The sequence below is a fragment of the Sceloporus undulatus genome, chromosome 2 (genome assembly GCF_019175285.1).
Source record: "Sceloporus undulatus isolate JIND9_A2432 ecotype Alabama chromosome 2, SceUnd_v1.1, whole genome shotgun sequence".
Taxonomy (NCBI): Eukaryota; Metazoa; Chordata; class Lepidosauria; order Squamata; family Phrynosomatidae; genus Sceloporus; species Sceloporus undulatus.
In genome coordinates, this window is record NC_056523.1 from 306411871 (window position 1) to 306422387 (window position 10517).

The following is a 10517-nucleotide window of genomic DNA, read 5'->3' on the forward strand; positions in this document are numbered from 1 at the left end:
ATTTTATGCTCGTCTTCTGAAGCAACAGGCAGCCATTTGAACACTAGTAGCAGCCCCAAGTATGATAGCAACCTTGGCTGTCTTGCCAATGTGCATGGCTTATATTGCACAAATGCTTAGAAATCCTGCCACAGCTTATTTTATGGGTATGTCCTATTTTCAGGGAAACAGTATATACAGGCATACACACATACATATATAAGCACATGCATACATCAATACATTCATCCATGTATTGTTTTTATTTCGTAGAAAACGTGTTTAAAACATGTATATATTCATCCATGTATTGTTTTTATTTCTGCATTCATTATTCCAAATAACAGCAAAAATATTATTCCTTGCTCCATGGATTTTATAGCCCAAGGCTATCTGGACATTTTGTTGAATTCACTGTCTACATGACTGCTTTGTATTATCCCAATCTGTAATGACAGAGCTTATGATGGATGTTTCAGGTAAATTTCAGCTGAATATGCTTATGCAATTAGCATCAAGAGTTGTTCATGACTGGGCAGAAATAACAGTAATTGGTTGTCACCATCACTTTAAATATATCTTGTACATGTTTTGCCACAACAGCCACCTATGGTTCCTCCAACTATCATCCCCATCTGATAGTCTATTAAGGCAAACTAAATCTACATCACCAAAGCCTTTGGCTGTAGTAGTTGCAGAAGGATCACTCTAAACCAAAGGTAGGTAAAATACAACACTGGAGTTGCTTGTCCCCTTTCTAGCTGTTTTGGTTTTCATTTCAAATGGTACTGAATTTCCTTGCTCAGAAGTTTCTGCATTCGGACTTTATCCTGTAGAAGCATTTGTAAAATGTTAAGCTTTTCAGCTAAGGAAGCCATCAATGAGTATCTTGAGATCTCTGCTCTCTTGTGCTTTTGTTTTTCAAAGTAAGAAACAGACTTCCAGTCATTTCTATATGTGCCTTTCTCTCTCAGCCCTCCAGATGGTTTTGGAAACCAACTCCCACAATTCCTCACCATTGGCGGTGCTGGTTAGGGCTGATGGAAGCTGTAAGCCAAAAAAATATCCGGAAGGTCACTCCAGATTTATATTAAGGTACAGAAATATAGTAAGCTATGGCATTAATCAATCCCTGTACAGTTTAAGTCAGGACATGCACTGAAATGTTAGATATTTTGAGGCATATCCACCCCCCCCAAATTAATAATGTCTTTCCGTTTTTGGAATGTAAATCTTCTTAAGACAGTTAGGCTGATAAGTGCTGAAAATAGTCCAGTATGCGCTTTGCGTTTTTTGTATCCCAATCATGTAGTCTTAAAGGTCCTTCACATACAGTTATATATTTCTGCAACATTCTCTCTCCCGTCTCTCGAAAATCCAGATCCCGGCCGTACAAGATGCTGGGTGGTTTGCCGTTTGATTTGGGATCTGTGCTTTGAATTTGTTCCTTTCCTTTTCCACAGTACTTCAGTCCCCAGTAACACATTTCTCCACAGTACATCATAGCTAGTAGATGAGTATCACTATATATGCCTGCCAAAGTGGAGGAAGAAACCCAGTTAATTGAATAAACTCAGAGATGTTTTTGCAGCTGGAGGACTTCACAATCAACCACCTCCTGTGCCTCAAACAATCAACTATGCCTCCTGCTCCCTTCTCTCTCTAGGACACTGGTTCTTAACCTGTGGCCCATACACCCGCTGGGGGACATATGTCCTCATGGGATCACAAAGGTTTGAAGGAACGTTGCAAGATTTTACAGTTAAAATGGGAAGGAAGGATATTTACCCAAGTTATTTTTGTGCCATGTTTCAGTTTGATCAGTCAATTGTACTAATTATACTGCCTTACCACCTCCATTAAAAACAAATAGAAGTAAAAACTGGTTATAAAAGTAATAGTTTTAGAGCCAAAAACATACACAGCATTTGTTATTTCTGCACACTGTGAGAACACGCAAGTGAATGGTGCTGAGAGAAAGCATGTGACATTTCTTGCTAACGTAAGATTAATCATAATATTAATACCATCATTATATTTTAAATTTTTATGGAATCATTCCAATAAAAATATTGTAACGAGTACAGTCTGTCCTTTGTATCCATGGGGGATCCATTCCACCCACCCCCTGTGTGGATAAAGAAAAATGTTGGACTTGGAGTCTCATTGATTTCAGTGGCAGGTACGACATGCACATGGCTGCTAATGTGGCATGCACCCCCATTGAAAGCATCAGGGCTTGTCATCCATGGATATTTAAATCCACAGAAGGCAAGCCTGCAGATATCAAGAGCCTGCTGTATGTGCATATACCTATTTCTCCCTTCTTTCTAAATCTGAAGACCCTTGAGCAAGTTTAAATAAATATTCAATGTACTTTAGGGATTTAAATCTTGAGTTGTGCCTTGGTGCTACATGGCAACAAAAGATATTTAAAGGAGGTCTGGTGTGAAGAAAAGGTTAAGCAGCATTGCTCTAGATAGAACAAGGGGGTGGGGGAGAAAACTCCTGAACTGCACACAGCCCAACTCCCTTTTGTCCTCTCAGTCCCTGGATGAGCCTGAAAGTTTAGTGAAAAACTGCCCCCTCTAAATCCCCAAATCACTTCAAAACACAGGGGTTTAACTTGTTTTTCCACTTCCAATATCCCCATCCCCAGGAAATCAGCTTAAATTGGAACTGGAAGTCATATCCAATAACTTTTATGTTGCCCAGAACACATTAGTGCATACCACTTTGCTTTGGTGTGTGCCTTCGAGTCATTTCCAAGTTACAGCAATCCTAAAGCACATCTATTGTAAGAGTTTTTTCAAAGGGTTTTTTCCTTTGCCTTACTCTGAGGCTGAGAGAGTATGACTTGCCCAAGGTAACCCAATGGATTTCCATGACTGTGCAGAGATTCAAACCCTGGTCTTCTATTCTCCATGCTGGCTACATGTGGTAGCAAAAACTACTTCACACCCCTAGCATCACTCTTCTATAGAAGTATAGAATATAGAAGTATTCAACTGCCAGTGACCACAAGAGAGACACATTCATGTGTACCTTTACTATCAAATATGGTTTTTCTTTTAAACTGCTTTGGAGACACAACTTGGGTGAAAAGCAGGATATAAATTAACTCAATTATTCTCAATTAAGACAATAAAACTTTAGGCACAATACAAACACAAAAAGAGCCATGGTGCTTTGTGGAATGCACAGACCACATTTCAAAGCCCCACTTGGCCAAGAAAAAGTTTATCTGGACATAAGCCTCACACTCATGCTATATACTCCTCCCTCTTTGTCTCCCCGCTCCATCTTCTTTCCCCCTACTTTGTAACCATACTTTTAAAAATATTTGTTTAAAGCCCTACATGGTCACAAAACTAACTTGTTGAACTTGGGCTAATCAGTATCTCTCAGTGCAACCTACCATACTGTGGTGCTGTGAGGATAAAAATGTGGAAATGGACTATCTACATTACTTTAAGCTCCACAGAAAAGCTGGGGCATAAATGAATTAAACACTTTAATTAGCCATTCTTGCAAACACACTTTGTTTTTATCCTACATTTGTGTTGCCCAACTTTCTGGAATGACAGCTTTATGAATACAATTTAAAAAGCTTTGTGCAAGGATGCAGGTGAAATTTTAAGCTATAAAATCTATGGAGGAGGCAGTAGTTGAAATGTCAAAGGAACGGGGGGCCGGAGAAACAGAGAGGAAAGGAGAATAATGCAATCCTGAAATTCATGCAGAAGTCCTGGCTTGGCCTTAGGCAGAACCACTGCTTCATTGGGACCACTCTGGGAATTAAAAAACAAGTTAATTTACATTGTAGTAAAAACTGTAAATGTATTGCAATATCAACTAGATTTGCTTTTCTTTTGGGATTGTTCAGTTGCAAAATGCAGCTGCTAACCAATGGAATAGGCCCTTTATTCTTCCTCCTTCCCATTTTTAAACATAGTTTCTGCTTGTGGTTTTTTTTTAAGTAACATTTGCAAAAAAGGGAGAGGAGATTAAAAACCATACAGAACATATACAGAGACAGTGTGAAGTAGTGGTTTTAGCATTAGACTATGACTCTGGACACCAGGCTTTGAATCTCTGCATGGCCATGAAAACCCACTGGGTGACACTCAGCCTCAGAAAAAGGTAAAGGCAGTCCCCCTGAACAAATCTTGCCAAGAAACCCACATGATCGGTTTGCCTTAGGATCCCCATAAATCAGAAATGATGGGAAGGCACGCAACAACAAGGACATATACCTTCATGGATCAGTCTAGCTGTGTCCACATCCTCAAATAAGAATTCTTCATCTGAGTTATCAGAACATCTAAATCCAAGCATTGTCACCAAGTAATGGATTCCTTCATTAAGAAACTGAAAGCGAGAGAGAAAAAAGAACATTTGGGAGTGCATATTACAGGCGCTAGATAAACACTTTTAGACAAAATGATTTTGTTTACCATTTCTCTGCTTTGAAAGAGTTTTATTCCCCCCCCCCCATTTTTATTTCACATTTAGAAGCAGGTGCAAAAACAATGGTATTTGTTTCTGTGTAAATGTGCGAACGCAAGCTCGATAAAACTTAACTGATATGTACCTTATCCCACCCTGTCTTGCTCAACTCAGTTTTAGCAACAGGGATACCTCAAACAGGCATACATCTGCTATCGTTAGAGAATTTCTTTCAAGTTACACAGGAATTATTATCACAACTTCAGGACAATACAGAATACAATTATACATTTTCACCTGGTCTAGGAGTCAACAGAACTTCTGAGTAAACATGCATGTTGACAGTTGCTCTTTCAGAGTAAGAGTAAGTTTTACTCCTGTGGAAGCAGCACCTGGAAGCTACTCTTATAAAAGCAACCAATTTTATTGTGGCTGATTTCAAATCAAAACAAAATAGAAGGAGATGTACCTTTTTAAGCATATCAATCTTCTCTGTCAACCATTCTTTCCTTCCTTTAATAGTGTGACAAAACATGTAGAGTAAAGCCCCTCTCCTCCAGTAAAGACATTCCAGCAATTCTGTACCAAGCACTGATAGTGGCTAAAAAGAAGGGAAAGGGGAGAGATGCCCATATTAATTACAATAAAAGTAAAGGTTTCCCTTGACATTAATGTCTACTCATAATGGACTGTAGGGGCGGTGTTCATCTCTGTTACTAAGTCAAAGAGCCAGCATTGTCCAAAGACTCCAGTGGTCATGTGGCCAGCATGACTCAATATATAGACCTTAAATAAAAAGTGACAAAATGTAACGTAATTGAAACCTGCCACTTGAGCATGTTTTTGTAAATATTAGGAGAGTAAAAGAGCTTGTGTGATGTAGTGGTTTGAATGTTGGAGTAGAAATCTGGGTCACCCTCATCCTCAGAAAAGGCAAAAGCAAATCACTTTTGAATAATTTTTGCCATATAAAACCCACTTTACGTTCACCTTAAGTTGGAAACAACTTGGAGGCACATATCAACAACAAAAAAGGAAAATTTGTAAGACTGTGAAGATGAGAGGGCTTTATTATTTTAGGACTGCACATGGATTTTTTTTTAAACTGAGCATTTGTAGTTCAGGGTTAGTACTTACTTCTTGAGATGTGCTGGTTTCACTGACCAAGAGTTCTGGCTCTGAAAGCACATTAATTAATTCTTGAACTTTCTGCAAAGAAGACTCTTCTGGAAAGTCTTCATCCACAAGCTGGTTTTCCTCAAAATATGTGATATCCAGTACAGTCTGTAGAAAGAAATATAAATTCTGTAACAGCCCTTCCTGGTTGACAGCCAAATTTGACAAGGTAAGCTCTCAGTAAAGGCAGCTTTTAGGCTGGTATTTAGTGAAGCATTCCCCTCTCATTTTTTGCCTACCCTTGAACCAAAGATTCATAAATCAAAAGCTTTAAAGGATATCACACAAGGGTTTAGATTATTATTATTATTATTATTATTATTATTATCCTTTTTAATTAGATGCTTCCCTGCCCTCGGGCTTACAATCTAATGATCAGCAGCAGGCTGAACTCAATTTCTACATCAGTTTACAGCACTACATGCTGTAATTCTTTTCCCAAAATCAGGAGTGCATCTCCAAATATACTAGGGAAGGAAGAAATGTATCCCTCCTGATGTTGATAGACTACATCTCCCAGGAGCCCCACATAGCTAATGAGAGATGATGGGAGGTGTCATCCAGCATCTGGAGGTCCACATTCCACCTCCTATATCTAGAATACATGAAAAGGAATAAAAGGAATATCATGGATTGACCATCTTATACATTCAGCACTGTGTAACAGCTACCTGTAATCCTAATATTTTCAGGATTATGTATCAGGGCTTCTAACATGGGTTCTGGGCCAAGGGGACCTACCTTCCAGCATTTCCATTCAGGTCAGAACGTAAAATATGTTTACTATAGTAAATATTTGTATAATAAGCTTGTTCCACCTCATCTTGTTGCAACAGTTCCTCAAATGTAAGCATCTTCTGGAGCAGCTAGGAACACTTGGCCCTCCATTTGCTGTTAAACTGCTCTTCCCATTGTGTCTCAACAATGCTCAGACTGGCTAAGATGGGCAATGGAGTTCAACAGCAGCTGGAGGGCCTCAGCAATGCCAGCCCTGTTCTTCTGAAAATGACCACAATACAGCCATAACACATGTTTTTGACACAGAAGGTCCCTGGTTCCATCCTTGATGCTGCCAGTTTAAACAAACAAACAAGAACCAGGAAACATGTAGGGGCAGCTGTGTTGGCCATTTAGCAAAGTCAAACAAAAATCCACCAAACAGTAATACCTTTATTGGACAACCAAAATGCATAATATACTTGTTGCAAGCTTTTGAAGCTCCACTGGCTTCTTTATCAGGCAAAGTGTTACGAACAATACCTTGCCTGATGAAGAAGCCAGTAGAGCTTGGAAAGCTTGCAACAAGTATATTATGCATTTTGGTCGGCCTTTAAAGGTATCACTGTTTGGTGGGTTTTTGTTTGAAGAACCAGAAAGAAGATACTGAGAAGTACTCTCAAGATCTATCATCAATCAGACAGGAAAATACTAGGCTAGATGGACCAATTATCTAACTTGATATAAAACAGCTTCCAATGTTTCTTCTCAGTGCCATGTGTTGGCAGAAATAAAGTTTTATTTGCTAATGACAGTCGACCACTTACTTGATTTAATTAAGTTGGATCATTTGGAAGTAATCAGGAAAAGCCACACAAGTAGATACAGGAAAAGTCAACATTGTAAACTAAGCTATCTCACATTACGATTACACAGCCTAAAGCTGGGATACCTGTGGCTTTTCCTACAGGTTCCAACCAGCACAGTTCATGCCCAGGGATGCTGGGAATTAAAACCCAACATTATGTGGAGATTGCCTGTGGTACGTTGAGAACATTAACAATCAACAACGGTTAACTACAAGACATAGGTCTTGTTTTAGGCCATAAAATGATGAAAGCAGAAAACGTGTTTTGGCAGATCACGCATTAAATCCCAAACCATTAAGCTCATTTATATTTTTTATTCAACTTCAGAGTATGCCACCCCCCCCCCCCCCCCAGTGCCTTCCAGTTATTTTGGGCTGTAACACCGTCATTAGCTCCAGCCACATGGCCAATGGAGAAACTTCCAAATTCTGATCTAAAACTATAAAAGTCCAGCTACAATTTGATTTATGGGCTGGGCTCTCTGAACTGTTCCAAGGGCATTAATGTTAATGCAAATATGTCACAATTCAAGTCAACCGTAAAGCATTCTTTTCACACTGGCTTATTTTTTTAAATTAAAATTTCCCTTATTCCCCCATACAATGTACAACGCATGCATCCTTGGCGTGTGTAAAGACACGCTGCAGTGAGACATACTCTCAACTGTCTAAACACTTGACCAATACCTGTGTATAAAGCTGTACAAACTTGGGAAGTGTGTTGTTTTCTCTAGGCTCTTTGGATAGGTCTGTCAAGCATTCCAGCGTAGCAGAAGCCCGTATTAAGAAGGCATCTATTCATGAGGGGAGACAAAGACCATGCTGAAAGAACAAAATTAACTACGTAGTCCATAGACAGTGGTATCCTTTTTCGTATTACATATATTACTGGAATTAAAACACTGCCTCTGAAGCAGTAGGTGAGCCATTTCCTTTAATAAATCTTATCCAGAGATCTCTAATCTCTGGTCCAAAACAGACTGCAGAAATAATCCAGTTTGACACTGCTTTGACTGCCCTGGCTCCATGCTAGGGGCTTCTGGGAATTGTAGTTTTTACTGCCTTGGCTCTATAATCCTAGGGAATTCTGGGACCTATGGTTTTTGTGAGACATTTTAGACTTTAAGCGCTTTAACTGCCCTGGCTCAACTATTCTAGGGAATTAACCGTAGTTTTGTGAGACATTTAGCCCTTCTCTGTCAGAGAGAGCGCTCTGGCAGTGCCACAAACAACTACAGTTCCCAGTATCCCCTAGCACTGAGCCAGGGCAGCTAAAGCGGTCTCAAAGTGGATTAGTGTGGATGGGAACCAAGGCAGGTTCAAGGTCTGAGCCAAAGCTCTAAAGCAGTGGTCCCCAAGCTGTGCCCTTTGTAAAGGAATTTTGGACTTCAACTCCCAGAATCCAAAGCCATTGGGCAACATGGCTGAGGCTTCTGGGAGTTAAAGTCCAAAATGTCTTAAAAGGGAGCAGGGTTTGGGGAAAGGGGGCTGGGAGGAGCTCAGCCACTAGCAGCACAAGGGGACAAAGCGGCCCGCGTTTACCATCGGCTCTCCCGCCCCTCCGCCAGCGTTGCAACCTGGTCCGCAGCCCCACCAGCCTCTGCTGCTGCAGCTCAGCAAAGACATCAACACCAGACTCAGCCATCTGGAACGCTGGCTTGCCTTTTACTGACTCCCTTCACGTGACCGCAGCCTCTTCTGCCCCGCCCCTGACGTCACATGACGATCGACAGCGGCCGTTGCGGAGGTCGCGAGGCCACATTGGATTGATTGATTGATTGAGAGAAAGAGAGAGAGCGCTAGGAAAAGTGTAGAGTGACAACCCTTGTCTCGATTTCCGAGTACTGTACTGTTTCCCAGTGTGGGGAACAGGTGCAATTTATATCATAGGTCCCTAAACACAGTGCAGAAATTATCTGGTCTGTGACCGCTTTAACTGCCCTGGCTCCATGCTGGGGACTTCTGGGAATTGTAGTTTTAACTTCCCCTAGCTCTATAATAGGGAATTCTAGGAACTGTAGTTTTGTGAGATATTTAGCCTAATCTCTATAATAATAACAGTAACAACAACAACAACAATAATATCATCCCGCCTCTCCAGATGGCTCAAGGTGGCTTACAATATGAATAAATAATAATAAATAAGACAAAATACAAAATAAACCCATTATCTCTCCCTCCAACACAATAACCTAAAATTCCCAGTAAACAATACAATGATAAAATGATAACATACAAAAAAGTACATTGAAAAGGAATTAAATTATTACAATATTAAAACAGATACTTATTAAACGAGTAAAACACATTTCATGCAGTATATAGTCTGGGATGTTCCCTCTAGGGGGAGCTGTGTTGACTATATCCATTCCATGGTGACCAGATGTCCTCCTTTTCCAGGACATGCCCTCCATTCCAGCCTTCTTTCTAGGAGGAATTTTAAAATGTCCTCCCTTAAGGTCCAGTCCACACTTCAGAAATAATCCAGTTTGAGACAGCTTTACCTGCCCTGGATCAATGCTAGTTTTGTGAGACATTGAGCCTTCGGGTGGCCAGCTGTCCTCATAACCGCAAAGGAGGACAAGTCAATATGAAATGTAGGGCATTCAAGAAAAAATTGTAGGCTGTGACCAAATAAAAGCTAAAAACACTCATATATAAGTTCATGCTTCTTCGTCATGCTCAAAATGGCGGACATTTTGGGATTCCTCCTGGACAGAAGGTTGGAATGTAGGACATGTCCTGGAAAAAGAGGACATCTGGTCACCCTGGCTCCGGTGCCACAACAAACTACAAATTCCAGGATTCCAAAGCACTGAGCCATGGCAGATGAAGCAGCGTCAAACTGCATTATTTCTCCAGTATGGATGCACCTTGGGTCTCTTCCCCCCAAACTTAGGATTTATTTAAGATGGCTCCAAAATTGCTCTGCACAAACAAAAAGTGTAAAGCATGAATTATTATACTTCCTAATATAGGTGATATTTCTGGATTTTACAAATTAAAACCTTTTCAGACTAGTCTGATAAAACCTTCCAGGGACGTCTATAAAATTAGTAGGGCTTTTTCTTGGACTTGAATTGGGGCTCTTTCAAGGTGTTGTTTGCTGAGGTGGCATTGTCGCTTGAAGGGCAAATGTTCTCTCTTCTTTTTCATTCTTAGCATTATAATGCTACAGTTTTTCACTGAAAGCACTGCAACTCTAAAAAGGTTTTTGAAACGAGAGAAAGGTGGAGAAGAGAAGCATCCCCCCCCCCCCCCAAAAAAAAAGAAACTGACTTTGAGAAAATCCCGAAAGTACACAGTAGTGTGATTTTGCGACTTTCTG

General features: G+C 40.3%; 1 protein-coding gene across 2 annotated transcripts; it reads right to left on the bottom strand.

Moving 5' to 3' along the window:
• Nucleotides 1-275: 275 nt before the first annotated feature.
• C2H5orf51 (chromosome 2 C5orf51 homolog) lies at nt 276-8891 on the bottom strand. 2 transcript variants are annotated; one of them, XM_042452655.1, is made up of 6 exons: nt 8732-8889; nt 7877-7983; nt 5566-5712; nt 4898-5029; nt 4236-4350; nt 276-1512 (listed from the first exon to the last, which is right to left on the bottom strand). In XM_042452655.1, the coding sequence occupies exons 1-6, from the start codon at nt 8832-8834 to the stop codon at nt 1226-1228; spliced, it is 891 nt and encodes a 296-aa protein (XP_042308589.1). In that variant the 5' UTR covers nt 8835-8889; the 3' UTR covers nt 276-1225. The 2 variants fall into 2 exon arrangements, with proteins under 2 accessions (XP_042308589.1, XP_042308590.1); XM_042452656.1 differs by lacking the exon at nt 276-1512 and adding an exon at nt 3477-3770 and having other exon boundaries at nt 8732-8891.
• Nucleotides 8892-10517: the final 1626 nt, after the last annotated feature.

Bases quoted from the DNA above. Each gene is read 5' to 3' on its own strand.
- C2H5orf51 (XM_042452655.1), bottom strand. From the start codon at position 8,834: ATGGCTGAGTCTGGTGTTGATGTCTTTGCTGAGCTGCAGCAGCAGAGG. The intron at 5,030-5,565 runs GTAAGTACTAAC...CCTTCTTTTTAG, and splicing joins AAACCAGCACATCTCAAGAA to CCACTATCAGTGCTTGGTAC. The intron at 4,351-4,897 runs GTACATCTCCTT...TCTCGCTTTCAG, and splicing joins AGATTGATATGCTTAAAAAG to TTTCTTAATGAAGGAATCCA.